This window comes from Geotrypetes seraphini, chromosome 14 (assembly GCF_902459505.1).
Source record: "Geotrypetes seraphini chromosome 14, aGeoSer1.1, whole genome shotgun sequence".
Lineage (NCBI taxonomy): Eukaryota > Metazoa > Chordata > Amphibia > Gymnophiona > Dermophiidae > Geotrypetes > Geotrypetes seraphini.
The window spans coordinates 76,466,754-76,481,872 of NC_047097.1; the positions used below are offsets into that span (position 1 = coordinate 76,466,754).

General features: G+C 45.8%; 1 protein-coding gene across 1 annotated transcript in view; it reads right to left on the reverse strand.

The window, feature by feature from the left end:
• RASGRF1 (Ras protein specific guanine nucleotide releasing factor 1) overlaps positions 1-15,119 on the reverse strand; it is a 131,533-nt gene that overhangs the window by 53,683 nt on the left and 62,731 nt on the right. Inside the window, exons 9-12 of the mRNA XM_033919863.1 lie at positions 12,118-12,236; positions 11,872-12,032; positions 1,893-1,956; positions 1,530-1,666 (exon numbers count right to left, since the gene is read on the reverse strand). Coding sequence (XP_033775754.1) covers positions 1,530-1,666; positions 1,893-1,956; positions 11,872-12,032; positions 12,118-12,236 — 481 coding nt within the window. The remainder of the gene's footprint in view (positions 1-1,529; positions 1,667-1,892; positions 1,957-11,871; positions 12,033-12,117; positions 12,237-15,119) is intronic.

A 15,119-nucleotide genomic window follows, 5' to 3' on the forward strand; every position in this document is an offset into this window, starting at 1 on the left:
TTGTGCAAGTTACCCACACCATTCAAAGTCCAAACTAAGCTATCCAAGCACAAACTAATTTGATATGATAGTCGGCTTCTCAAGAGCCTCCAGTCCGTTCATTTCATTAGGAGCTCACCAGAGGTATCTCACCACTTGAGTCTACCTAGCTTTTCGAAAAAGCCTTTTCTCTTCTGGCTTGCGAGGGGTTACTAGAGCTGCAGTCTGTAAACTCATTTCATTTTATTTCTCTCTTCCTTTGCTGTCCCTTTAGTTTTGACGATTTAATTGTTCTTATGAACTGCTCTAAGGAAGGGCAGAATAGTAAATATAATCGGGGCAGGATTAATTCTTTGAGGGTCCCTAGGCTCAAGTACACTGGGCCCCCTGTCCCACCCCCATTTATTGACCTGTTTTCTTATTTCAAAATTCAAAACAAACAACAAAGATTACCATACCAGTGCTAGTGTACAGTTCTAATTCTATGCAAGCCCCAAACCCCTCTGAACAAACCCCTCCTCCCTTCCCACCTACTTGCCCAGGACTTTAACTCTGAACCCTTTCCATACGTACATAATACTATCCGAAACAAAAGTCTATATTAATAACCAAGTTTGCAACTCCTCTCAACCGCCTCACTCTATGTTGTCCAACTGTACCCCATATGTATGTATAAACAACCAAATCTGTAACTCCTCTGGTACGTTCCACTTCATGTATGTTAATTTGTAACAAAAAAACAAGGCAAGTGGTCCACCAAAGAATCCAACGTGGAATAAAAGAAGATCGGCAGGCAATAAGGAGATTCAAAGTGCTCCCAGGAACCATGCCTGATGCATTTCGCCAAACAAGGCTGGTCAATGCTAACAGAAAACCATGTGTTTCATACACTCAGGACACAGAACCACCCTCACCCAGTATGGAATAAAAAATCACAAACTAACCCCCCCCTCCCTTTTTACAAAAGCACGGAAGAGATTTTTAGTGCTGGCTGGCGGGCTGTTCTGATGCTCATAGGAATCCAATTTGTCAAATTGATCCATTACATCACCCAGAGTTAAAGAGATTTGTATGAGTTCGTCTGATTTATCAGAATTGCAACAATTTCTGGCACCGGTATGACTATCTGTTAAATAAAAATATAATTAACTGCCCTTTGAATGTACACATCAAGGCAGAACATATAGTACACATATAAGCCTACACTTAGGGCTCTTTTTACGAAGGTTCGCTAGCATTTTTAGCGCATGCTACAATACTGCATGCGTTAACCCCGCACTACACAGAAAATACTAATGCCAGCTCTATGGAGGCGTTAGCGTCTAGCACACCTTCATAAAAGGAGCCCTTATACATTTCAAAACAATGAAATATTCATTTTGGAAATTCAGTGTTCATATCTAGTTTCTAAGTATTTTCTGAACACTCTCCAGTCACAAAAAAATTTTCAGACAGGGAAAACTATATTCACCCTAATGGAAACAATGATTATTTTGATGTCTTTAAACATTTACCTCTGGAAATCTGAATATAGTTTCATGGAAACTTGCCTGACTGATGTCACTGGTCCATGCTGCCTTCTCCTGCCTAGATGATGCCACCAGAATCACAACGAAGGCAGGAGAATCTTTGGGTTCCACCACAATCTTAAAATCAAGATGATCTATATCTTGACCAGGTGATTTTGCTTTGTAATTGAAAATTAAAGAGAAAGAAATATCCTTATTTTCCATTCACCAGTTGGCAGAGTATGAAATCACCCCAATAACAATATGTCCCAGATACCTCAGAGTGGGGCACAAAGCTTCTATTATCTTAGTGCTCAGGAATGAACACATTGGCTTTAGACTGCTCTAGCTCCATCCAAACCCTTCTGTACATCTGAAAGTACTTCTCTTCCCATGGGTACTTACTTTCATCATCCGTGCCCTCCGAGTCTTCCATCAAAGTGCAATCAATTAGGGATATCACTCCAGTCTGGAAACAATATGGAAATAAAGGATGAAGAGAGTGACATGGGAGAGGGGGAGAAAATCCAGAGCTGCACAATGCTATGTAAGTAAGCCACGATCTGGAAAGGGGGGGAAACACAGGTCCACAACTCTAGCCTCAAGTTACATGCACACATTTACAGGGAGGTGAACAGTGGCGCAAAGCATCCCCATACACTCGAGACATAGTTATTTAACAGGGCAGTCTGTGGCCAAAGCCAGTGGCTAATGTTCGGACAGCAGTACGGCAGGCCTAACTTCCAAGGTGTGGTATGAGGAGTTTCTGGTTGTACTCCGCATAGGTGGTCCAGGGCAGCAGCGAGCTTTCCGCGCTCCTGCCCGCTGCTAACCCAATCGGTGGCAGCTGACTTCTGCCGCTGAGCGGCAACCAGCAGGAGTGCGCTTTGGCACTCCACGGCTTCTTGGACTGGCTCCCATGAATTCTCGCAATTCGCGGGAACCAGTCCAAGAAGCCGCTGAGCGCACTCCTGCTGATTGCCGGCAGAAGAAATCAGCTGCCACCAACTGAGAGGAGGTAGGAGGATGGGGAAGGGTGCACTGCAGAGTCAGGGAGGGGGCTGGGTGCAGAGTCTGACAGGGGAGGAAAGGAAGGGGGCTAGGTGAAGAACCTGGCAGGGAAAGAGGGCTGGGTGCGGGGCCTGGCAGGGAGAGGCTGAGTGCAGGGGTAAGGAGTTGGGAAGGCAAGGAGGACAGATACTGCACATATTGGGAGAGGGTTGGGAAGGAGGAAAAGCATATTAATAATCGATTCTTACTTAAGCAGCTAAAATTACCCCCCTCCTTTTTTGTTCTTTCCTTTTATGTTTTTCCTTCTCTCCTATCCAAACATTGTAACTTTTTCCCACTTACCCACACAATTCATGTAAGTTTTAACCCATAACAAAAGTTATTTTATATGTTAACACTAATATTTTATTTGTAGATTTTATTATGTTGTACATCGCCTAGTAATTTAAGAACAAATAAACTTGAAACTAGATGCATAGTTAGAGTAGTGGGAAGGGAGAGAAATAAATGCTGCTGGGGGAAGGGAAAAGGAACAGAATTGTTGGACATAGGTGTGTTGCGTGAGTGCGAAAGAGGGGGAATTGTTGGACATGATAGTGATGGAGAGGAGGGAAGGAGAAATGTTACACTGGGAGGGAGGAGAGATGTCCCAAAGAAGGGAGAGATGTCAGACCACTGGAATGGGAAGGAGAGAGAAAGAGATGCCAGACCACAGAATGGAAGGGAAGGAGGGGAGAGAGACCGCAGAAAGAGGAGAGAGATGCCAGACCACAGAAAGAGGAGAGAGTTGTTAGACCGTGGGAAGAGGGAGGGATGGAGAGAGATGCCAGACCATGGGAGAGGAGAGAGATTCCAGGCTATGGGAGGGAGAGGAGAAAGAGGCCATACCATATGAGGGGGGAAGAGGGAAGACAGAGATGTCTGACCATTGAAGAGGGATGAGATGGTGCATAGGGATGGAGGGGAAGTGGAAACAGAGGGAGGGGATGGTGCACAGCGATGGTTGCGACAGGGAAGAGATAAGAAGAAATTCTTCTTATGGATAGATGGGAATAGGGGAGGAGAAAGAGGGAGGAGATGGTACACATGGATAGATGGGAAGGGAAGGCATGGAAAAGTAGATTTTGAGTAAAATGGAAGAAAGTTGAATGTTAAAAGTTAATGCTGAAGATGGATGTATCCAAACAGACTGGGGATTTTAAATTACAGTCCACTTGAGGGGGGCAATACTTTCAAAATATAACAAAACACAAAATACAGCTAAGTGGTCTACTGTTAAACAGCTTTTGTAGAGCCATAACATTTGCCATTCCAGTAGAAGTGAGAATCCTTGCTCCATGCAATGTGTTATGATTAAAATTCAAGCACCTTTCCAACGACATTGTACCACTGCTGTGGCGCCTTGCTGAAGAGCTTATGAGCACATTTAAATATTTAAAAGCCTTTAAATGTTATATGATGATATTATTTGAGAAACTTGGCTAGTATTGATGAGAAGGGTTCTTTTGTGTTTTGTTCTATTTTTTTAGATGGATGTATGGCAGAAAGTGAAGGAGAGAAAAAGAGTAAATGGATGAGGTGGCCCTGGATACACAGTTAAGAGCAAAGACAGAAGGACGTGCAGCCAGAGACTGGGAAAGATGGGTTGAAAACCAAAATCACCAGGCAACAAAGGTAGGGGAAATAATTTTATTTTCAATTTAGTGATTGAATTGTGTCAGTTTTGAGAAATTACAACTGCTATCTATATTTTGCACTGTTCAGGAAGAAATGCATTTGTTTCTATTTCTCTGGGGGTTGTACTGCATGCAGAGTCTTGCATCTTACGGTTTTGTTTGTATATACTAGTACTTTTTAGTTTGTGGTTCTGTATTTGTATAGGGGTTATCTGTGTTCTGCATGTGTGACCAAGGCCAGGTGTTCTGGTAGGAATGAATGTTGAGAAACATACAGTGTGCTTTGCGTAGGCTAATTTTGTACTGTGGTCTAGGAGATCCTAAAAGCAAGACTGATGCTCACTTGCTCCTGCCTGACATGGCTTTGGCCTCAAAATGGCTGCCATAACCTCTAGCCATCATACAAAGATTTATACATTTCAAGGGCCCAGGAACGATCCATGAATTGGTAGGAAAAATTGACATTATCAGAATGAAGTCTTTGGGGTTGATATTCAACAGATGGTGGTCAGCATTTTTTAAACATTGACCACCATGGGCATAATTAGCCCCAATGGTAGACTAATTCTTTAGGTGCTAGTCATTGGAGCTTATGCAAGACCTTGCCGAAATTCAACTGGGCCTGCATAAGGAATGCATAAGCTCTCTGCTCCCCCAATTTATTTCCTCTTCCTCTCATCTAGCCCCCAAAGGTAAAAAAGGACAACCAGATCCAACCCCCATCTCTCATGCTCCTGTAGGCCCCCTTGGCCAACTCTGACATGTCCTGGTGATTCAATGGGATCCCCAATCACTCTGCCCATGGAGGCTGCCTCCTTTAAATGGCTAATGCAATCTCCATTGTACAGAGGCATCCGCCGTGGGCATTGCTCCTCTCCTTCAAACCCCATTAGACCACCAGGACACTTCAAGGTAGGCCCAGGGGGGCCAGATACGGGAGGAGTGGGGAGCAGGCCCAATTGGACCATCATACCATCAAGTTTTAAATTTTTTAGAAGTTTAATATACTGCCCATCACACAGTGTCTGGGCAGTTTACATGGAGAGAAGGAAGAATATACTAGAAATATAGCAGGGTACAGGGGAGGAACTCCATTAATTAATGGGACAGAAGGGAGAGGGCCAAATAGGTTCTCTAGGCTGCTGTTCCAGTTGTCCATCCAGAGGAAAGCTGGAATGGTATGGGAGAAAGAACATGAACTGAATGCAACATTAATCTTAAGTGTGGATTTGAATTTTTCTAATGAAGATTCGAGGCAAATACGAGTGGGAAGGGTGTTCCACAGGAGGGGGCCTTGAACAGAGAAAATACGTCTTTGGTTGGATTCATATGTTATTTGTCTGGAGGTAGGTACAGTAAGCAGGTTCTGCTGTAAGGAACGATGATAAGTATGGAACTATCAGTTGCTTGAGATACGGCAGAGAATGGAACAAATGGGTCTTGAACACTTAATAGGATTTTACTTTCTTTTTTTTTTTAATCTTTATTTATTTTCAAAAGTCAACAGTAAGTGCAACAGATTAACAAACAAATAATACAATAATCAGCACTCAATACAATCAAATGATATAATAAATATATATCACCCCCTCCTATTCCCTCCCACCCAGCCTTCCTGGGTGCATAACAGAAATCAAAGGGAAATACGTATGTTTATTTCATACCAAATTTTGTTAATGGATCCCAAATTGTTTTGAATTTATTATAGTGTCCTAAATTTAACGAATTCATATGTTCAAATTTATATATTTGGCATAAAGTTTCCCACCAAAATCTAGAATTTATATTATCCCAATTTTTCATGATCAGCTGCCTATTCTGATTTGCATTGATTGGACTTTTGGGCATTAATAATGTTCCAAACGACACAACATCATACGTCAATGACAATGGAACTTCCAGGATCATAGTAATTTGACCCCATGGAGATCTCCAAAATTTAAGTATCAAGGGGCAATAGAACAATAAATGATCCAGTGTCCCTATATCGAGATGATAGTGCCAGCATCTATTTGACTTAGAACTATCTAACTTTTGCAACCGAACAGGGGTCCAGAAAATTCTATACAACAGTACTATTACTGGAAAAGAGGATAGAGGGGTATAAATAGAGGATTTCTGCACAGGTCCTGGACCTGTTGGGCCGCCGCGTGAGCGGACTGCTGGGCATGATGGACCTCAGGTCTGACCCAGCAGAGGCATTGCTTATGTTCTTATGTTCTTACTACTACTACCATGTTGCCCCAAAAATAAGCCAAACTCAAAAGTCCCTGGATTCGCTGGCAACAGTGCTTCCCCTGCCCCCCCTGCCCTCGCCACACAGCTGAATCTCTGCTGGCCCTCCCATCTTTCCATCTCTCCCTCCCGTCTGAACTCTGCCAACCCTCCAACCGCAAGACCTACAAAGAACAGCGTTGGCAGCACTCACAGGCTGCTTCGCAGCCTTCTCCCGTTGGGGCATTCCCTCTGCAGCATCACTGATGATGTCATCAATAGCGCGGTGTACGGAAGGCCCCGGTGGGAGAAGTCCACAAAGCAGCCTCTTTAGAGTGCTGCTGACACTGCTCTTTAGAGGGAGGTATGTAGGTGTCACGGTCGGCGGAGTTCAGATGGGAGGGAGAAATGGAAGGATGGGGAGGGTCAGCGGGGGTTCGGCTGCATGGCAGGGATAGAGGGCTGCTCAAGGGTTCTGCTGCACGGAAGGGAGGGTTAGAAGCTATGCAAGGGTTCTGCTGCATGAGGGATGGGATGGAAGGGAGAGAAAGAAAAAAATGCTGTGCAAGGGTTTGCTGTACGAGGGATGGGACAGAAGGGAGAGATAGAAATATGTTGTGCGCTGTGCAAGGGTTCTGCTGCACGAGGGATGGGAGGGAGGGATAGAAAGATGCTGCAGAGGGAAAGGGCAAGGCGATGGGTGAGAGGGGAGGAAAGATGCTGAACATGTGGGGGAGAGAAAGGAAAGAGGAAGAATTGGGGTGAATGAGAGGAAGAGAGAGATGATCTTGCACTTGAATAAAATAAGCCCTACCTAGTGCATTTTTTGGTCCCACAATTAATATATGACACTATCTTATTTTGGGGGAAATACGGTAGAAAATTGGAATGCTCTTCCGGAGGCTGTTATAGGGGAAAACACCCTCTAGGGATTCAAAGCAAAGTTAGACCAGTTCCTGCTGAAGCAGAACGTACGCAGGTAAGGCTAGTCTCAGTTAGGGCGCTGGTCTTTGACCTAAGGGCCGCCACGGAAGCCGACTGCTAGGCACGATGGACCACTGGTCTTATGTTCTTATATAGGGTTACCTGACGTCTGGATTTCCTCTTCTTACATGACATATTTGGATGGCACTTTGGGTTTTGAAAAGCTTCCACCTCGGGACCGCATCGGGAGGGCAACGCGGTGATGTCATGCGCATGTGTGTGAGATCGCCATGTTGCATCCACACATGTGCAGATGCCCTCCTGACACGGTGCCGAGGGGGGTGGGGCTGGGGCAGAACGAGGTGTGACGGACATAACAGGGTAGGGCTGAGGCGGGGCTATGGGGCTGGATTTTACAGGAGTAAAATCTGGTAATCCTACTTATATAGCACTGAAAGTCATACGCAGCACTGTACATGTTGACTTTTAATAGATGGTCCCTGCTTGGAAGAGCTTACAATCTAACTTGGACAGACAGACATGACATATAAGGTTGGGGAGGGTGAGGTGAGAGGAGTTAGGAGTTGAAAGCACTTTCAAAGAGGTGGGCTTTTAACTGGGCCTTGAGATTTGGGCAGCTTGTTTTAAGCATAAGATGCGGCAAGGTAGAAGGGACGGAGTCTGGAGTTGGCAGAGGAAGAGAAGGGCACAGATAGGAGGGACTTACCAGCTGAGCGGAGCTCGTGAAAGGGAACATAGGGGGAGATAAGGGAAGAAAGATAGTGAGGGGCAGGTGAGTGAGTGCATTTGTAGGTCAGTAAGAGGAGTTTGAATTATATTCTGAAAAATCTTATAGGTTAGTCTGTGTTTTATCAGGTGTCAATGAGCAGATTTAAGAAGTGGAGTGAAGTGATAAAATTTATTTGTGCCTTTGATGAGTTATGTTGCAGTGTTTTGTAGAAGATGGAGGGGAGCTCCATGTGGAAAAAGAAGTGCCTTGGTTTTTGGGGGTTAAGGATAAGATGGTATTAATTTAGTAAGCTTCTGATTAATGTTAAGAATTTCAGTAAGATTTAGAGTCAATTCAATGAATCAACTGTATTTCATCTTCATAAACAAATATAGAGCAGACTTTCACAGTCTAACGATGACATGGTTTGAACTTAGACGGCAAAGGACAATACCAGGCAGACTCCTAAGATCTGTGGCCCAGAAATAAGAAAGAAAAAAAGAGATTTGAATTTAATCATGAAATTGTAATGCATGTAATTACAGGGCAGAAAGGAGGGAGCGTTCAGGTCTTTATCTGCTGTCATTTACTATGTTACTGTGTTATTATTAGGGGCATTTTCAAAACACTAAGACGTCTAAAAAAAATGGCAGAAATTGGCACTCCGACGTTTTTCTCACCAAAACATCAAAGTGCTGATTTTCGAAGCCACCTTTCTGGGCATCTTGCTAGGCTTCTTAGAGCCACTGTGTGTCCAAAATTTGAGGGGGGTGTTGGAGGTGTGTTATGGGTGGGCTTAGCACTTGGATGTCTTCTGATGATAATCAAACATTTCACAAAATGTCCAGGATGGCACTTAGATGTCCCGAGTCAGACCTGAGGACTAAGTAATGATCCCTTCACCCTCCTTCGGTGGTCACTCACTCTCTCCCCCACCAAAGATCTCAATGAAACAGAACATACCTATCTGTAAAACAGTAGCACCTGGTATGGGAAGCCTAGTGGGGCTCAGGTGTCTTAAGTAGCCTGGCGGGTGGGCTAGTGACCCATAAGCCACTCCAACCACTACATTTATGGTGGGAAATGTGAGCCCACCAAAACTCTACTATACAGCCATGTAGGATTGGGGGAGTTTTGGAGGGATCACCATTCTTTATAAGGGGTTTTTGGTAAGGTGTACTTCTGGCACCCTTTATGTGAAGTTCACAGCAATGCCCTCTAAAGTGCTGCTTGGCTCTGTTGGGATTGTCTGTGTGGCAAGTCCAGGGTTGTACATGCTAAATTTATTTCAATTCTTTTTCATTTGATTAAAAATGTTAACCGATCTTTAACTGCTCCATAATATCATTCACGTAGATATGGAAGAGAATAGATGTTTGACTTCTTCCTGAGGGACTGGCATTACTCAGTGAAGGTTCATCCAGACATAACTGAACCTACAACATTTTACTTGCTAAGGTCCATTGCTAAGATCCATTTCCTGGACACTCCGAGCACATGATCTGCTCCGGATCCATCCTTGCCATTTTCAGAGCTCAGACTGTACCAATCTGCCAACCTCTGACTTCTGTCATGCAACCAGTTTCTGATCCAATCTCCTGCTCTGGGAGCCCTCCAGATCCGGCTTAATTTATTCAGGAGCCTCATCAAAAGCTTTTCAATACAGAACCTTTTTCAGGTACAGCAGTAATGTGTGTGTTTTTCCTACACACTCTCCTCTTCAGGTCTCACCTTCGTGTGCGTGTGTGTGGCTGTGGGTCTGAGTGTGTATGTGTGTCCTGCACTCTCTCCTCTTCAGGTCTTACCTTCGTGTGCGTGTGTGTGGCTGTGGGTCTGTGTGTGGCTGTGTGTCCTGCATACTCTCCTCTTCAGGTCTTACCTTTGTGTGCGTGTGTGTGGCTGTGTGGCTGTGTGTGGCTGTGTGTCCTGCATACTCTCCTCTTCAGGTCTTACCTTTGTGTGCTTGTGTGTGGCTGTGGGTCTGTGTGTGGCTGTGTGTCCTGCACACTCTCCTCTTCAGGTCTTACCTTTGTGTGCTTGTGTGTGGCTGTGGGTCTGTGTGTGGCTGTGTGTCCTGCACACTCTCCTCTTCAGGTCTTACCTTCGTGTGCGTGTGTGTGGCTGTGGGTCTGTGTGTGGCTGTGTGTCCTGCACACTCTCCTCTTCAGGTCTTATCTTCGTGTGTGTGTCTGTGGGTCTGTGTGTGTATGTGTGTCCTGCACTCTCTCCTCTTCAGGTCTTACCTTCGTGTGCGTATGTGTGGCTGTGGGTCTGTGTGTGTATGTGTATCCTGCACACTCTCCTCTTCAGGTCTTACCTTCGTGTGCGTGTGTGTGGCTGTGGGTCTGTGTGTGGCTGTGTGTCCTGCACACTCTCCTCTTCAGGTCTTATCTTCATGTGTGTGTCTGTGGGTCTGTGTGTGGCTGTGTGTCCTACACACTCTCCTCTTCAGGTCTTACCTTTGTGTGAGTGTGTGTGGCTGTGGGTCTGTGTGTGGCTGTGTGTCCTGAACACTCTCCTCTTTAGGTCTTACCTTCGTGTGAGTGTGTGTGGCTATGGGTCTGTGTGTGGCTGTGTGTCCTGCACACTCTCCTCTTCAGGTCTTATCTTCGTCTGTGTGTGGCTGTGTGTCCTACACACTCTCCTCTTCAGGTCTTACCTTCGTGTGCTTGTGTGTGGCTGTGGGTCTGTGTGTGGCTGTGTGTCCTACACACTCTCCTCTTCAGGTCTCACCTTCGTGTGCGTGTGTGTGGCTGTGGGTCTGAGTGTGTATGTGTGTCCTGCACTCTCTCCTCTTCAGGTCTCACCTTCGTGTGCGTGTGTGTGGCTGTGGGTCTGTGTGTGGCTGTGTGTCCTACACACTCTCCTCTTCAGGTCTTACCTTCGTGTGCTTGTGTGTGGCTGTGGGTCTGTGTGTGGCTGTGTGTCCTGCACACTCTCCTCTTCAGGTCTTACCTTCGTGTGCTTGTGTGTGGCTGTGGGTCTGTGTGTGGCTGTGTGTCCTACACACTCTCCTCTTCAGGTCTCACCTTCGTGTGCGTGTGTGTGGCTGTGGGTCTGTGTGTGGCTGTGTGTCCTGCACACTCTCCTCTTCAGGTCTTACCTTCGTGTGCTTGTGTGTGGCTGTGGGTCTGTGTGTGGTTGTGTGTCCTACACACTCTCCTCTTCAGGTCTCACCTTCGTGTGCGTGTGTGTGGCTGTGGGTCTGAGTGTGTATGTGTGTCCTGCACTCTCTCCTCTTCAGGTCTTACCTTCGTGTGCTTGTGTGTGGCTGTGGGTCTGTGTGTGGCTGTGTGTCCTACACACTCTCCTCTTCAGGTCTTACCTTTGTGTGAGTGTGTGTGGCTGTGGGTCTGTGTGTGGCTGTGTGTACTACACACTCTCCTCTTCAGGTCTTACCTTCGTGTGCGTGTGTGTGGCTGTGGGTCTGTGTGTGGCTGTGTGTCCTGCACACTCTCCTCTTCAGGTCTTATCTTCGTGTGTGTGTCTGTGGGTCTGTGTGTGGCTGTGTGTCCTACACACTCTCCTCTTCAGGTCTTACCTTCGTGTGCTTGTGTGTGGCTGTGGGTCTGAGTGTGTATGTGTGTCCTGCACTCTCTCCTCTTCAGGTCTTACCTTCGTGTGCTTGTGTGTGGCTGTGGGTCTGTGTGTGGCTGTGTGTCCTACACACTCTCCTCTTCAGGTCTTACCTTTGTGTGAGTGTGTGTGGCTGTGGGTCTGTGTGTGGCTGTGTATCCTGAACACTCTCCTCTTCAGGTCTTACCTTCGTGTGCGTGTGTGTAGCTGTGGGTCTGTGTGTGTCCTGCACACTCTCCTTTTCAAATCTCACCTTCGTAAGGTGCAGCTTTCCTCCAGAGCCTCGAGTGCAGATAATGAGGTGCTTTGAAAAGAGAAAACATTGTCGTTCTCCCTCTTTTCTCAGTGAGAGAGATCCAAGCCGTCCTCTAGTGATTTTACCTTTCTCAGACATTGGCACCTGGATGAGGCACCCTAAGAAAGACAGGGACAGAGAGAGAAAGAGATTCTTAGCCCTAGAACAGAAACCAAGGGGCTGGTTTTAGGACAGGAGATTTACCTTGTCTTACAAATGTCTGGCTGGTGTCCAGTAGAATCTCACAACCTTCCACTATCATCCTTTCTATTGCTAGATTCTTACGAATATTTTCTGTCTCGCTCACTTCATCATGCATGATCCTGAAAAGAGACAGTGTGAGGGCTCATATAATGACATTGAATCCAGCAACGTGACTTGAACAATGAAGTTAGGTCACTAAAAATACCGGCACATCCTTGCTACTTTTGCATTTCAACTTAAGAGAGAAGGTGACTACAACTGCTATCTACAAAGGTGGTTTTGTGCATAAAATACCTCTTATAAAAGAATAATCAATAACGAAAAACGAGAAATAGCCACTTTTTGGGTGGGCCTAACCCATATATTTCCACTGCCCCCTTGCCCGCAGAGCCGAAATAGGCAAAATAGACACCATGGGGGATCCCTGGGACCCTCCAGCTTAAGAATCCTTCTTGGAGAGCTGAACAGGCTCATCTTCCCAGCAATCAGCAACCTTTCCTACTGCGCATGGTGGCATCTGCCTCCCTCTGATGTCACTTCCTGTTCATGGGACCAAGAGGTGACATCAGAGGGATGGCTCAGCTGGCACCAACACCTGCACTCCCTCCCACCAGCACAGGCTTTATTCAACTGGCATCTCTCCTGTACGCATGCACGGGAGGGAAGGGCATGGCCGCTTGGCATCTGGAACCATGCTGCTGAGAGGATGAGTCTCTTGAAATTCCAGAATGGACTCTTCAGTTGGCCCAGGGATCCCTGCCAGTGACATTAACAATGCACATGACCACTGGGTGGGCATTTCTATGTGACATGTGAGGAGGCATATTCAGGGGCAAAGGGATCACAATTTATGTTCTTGTTAATCACACACACTTAGTGCTGAGCAGCTGTAAGTGTAGTTATTTAATTAGTTTGTATGAAGGTTCATTTCATCGGTGATTTCTGAAGGATCTCTGCAGATATTTTATAAAAGGTAAAAATGTACCTTCATAAAATAGAACCAAACTAGGCCCCTCTTTGGCCTCCATACCTAGGAGCCCTGTTAAAACATTACCCTCATAACATCTGGCTCCACTCCTGGCCTATCGCTAATCCGCCCCACATCAGAGACATACATTTTGTCCATATTACAGCAGTGTAGCTACAGCCCAGGCCCACCCAGTCTAGTGGCCCATGAGGCCCCAAAACACCTCAGTGGTGATGCCTAGTGTGACCATATGGCTCCAGAAAAAAGGGGACGGATTGAGACATCTGGGTTTTACTTCCATTGAAAGCAATGGAAGTAAGGAGAACAGATTGAGACATCTTGGTTGCTTTCAATGGAAGTAAAACCCGGATGTCTCAATCCATCCCCTTTTTTCTGGAGCCCTATGGTCACACTAGTGATGCCTCACTCATTTGCCTCTCCCTCTCCCTCATCTGTCTGTTTCTGAGCCCCACCCCTAGTCTATCTCATAGGAATTGCTGCCAGTGACATCTTTAGACTGGCTCTGCAGACTTCCCTGTACAGTGTCCCCGCCCATGAAGAAACAGGAAGTGACATCATCAAGGGCTTGGACACAGTAGAGGGAAGTATGCAGTTTGCCTATAGGAATTGCCACCGGTGGTATCTTTGAGGTATATCCAGAGGGGGGCCTTAGAGAGATGGACAGATGCTGGGCCACAGGCCCCCAGAGGAGCAGATGCTAATTTAGGGCAGAGGTGATGGAGCTGAAGAGAGAGGGATTGATGGATGCAGGGTTTGGTGGGAAGATTATAAAGATTGCATGTTTGTATGGGGGTGGGGGTGAAAAGGGCCAACCCAAAATGGCAGGTCTGGCTACACCCCTGCCAAAATATGTTTATAAAATTGACCAAGAAATGAAAATAATAATTCAGAAAACACTTTTATAGCCAGTACCTTATGCTGACCACATAAATATTTTTGGATACTGCACTCCCAGTGAATTGCATGGAAAGGGCATTTGTATGGGTTATTGCCCAATCTCTATCTTGGCAAAGCATGCCTGTGTGTAACAGGGTTTCTGCATTTCTGCTTGCAGACTTTGTAGCTTTTCTAGGAGGTGCGCTTAGGTCAGGGAAGGCTGCTATTCTTGTTTAGAAGTCCAGAAACTGGTGTTTGGCCATCCATATTGCATGGTTGTCCACATCCCAATTTTATAAAGCCAGGATATGGATATGGTGTAGGCATGTTTTGGGTGGGACTAGGGACAGCCCAAAATATGAAAGTCCAGCTCTGATCACAGAAGAGAGAGAGATGTCCAAGTCTAAAAAGACAAATGTCTTGTTGAGACTTTACATTTCCCCATATAAGGCCTTGGTGGCCGGTATTGCTACTCATGCAGAATGCCCTAAATGCCGTTCTGCCCCTGCGGGTTTGTTTCATATGTTTTGGTCCTGTGACAGAATACAAACCTTCTGGTCTTTTGTTGGGCTTCATCTACAGACGATCTTGAAGACAAGACTTCCCCTTGGAGCAAAGGTTTTTCTTTTTTATCACTTTACTTCTTTGGGACTTTCTAGGGGTAATTCCGTGTTGCTGCAGAAGGCCTTTTTGTTAGCTCGTAAATGTATCCTCTTGTTATGGAGGCAGGCTGAGGTGCCTTCCTTCACAATGTGGAAAAATGAACTGTTTACTTTGCTGAAGTATGAATATTTGGATACTAAGAAAAGTGGCCCTGGTCAATGGAGGAAATTCCGAGCGATTTGGGCTCCGGTCTGGGAAAATTTGTCTCCGGGTGCCCGAAGTGCTCTTCTGAATTTCTGACACTGGAGTGCTTGGGGGGGTGAGGGGTGGGGGGGGGTTTGGAGGGTGGGTTGTTCTTGGCTTTTGATGAGTATCTTTTGTCTCCGCGCAGAAACAACGCGGTAGACCCTTTTTGTCTTGGGTTTTGCTTTGTATCTTGTTCTTTGTATTCCGATTGTGGTTTACTTCTTTGTATTCTTCTTTTCTTAATAAAAGAAAAATTAAAAAAAAAAAAAAAAAAAAAGACAAATGTCTG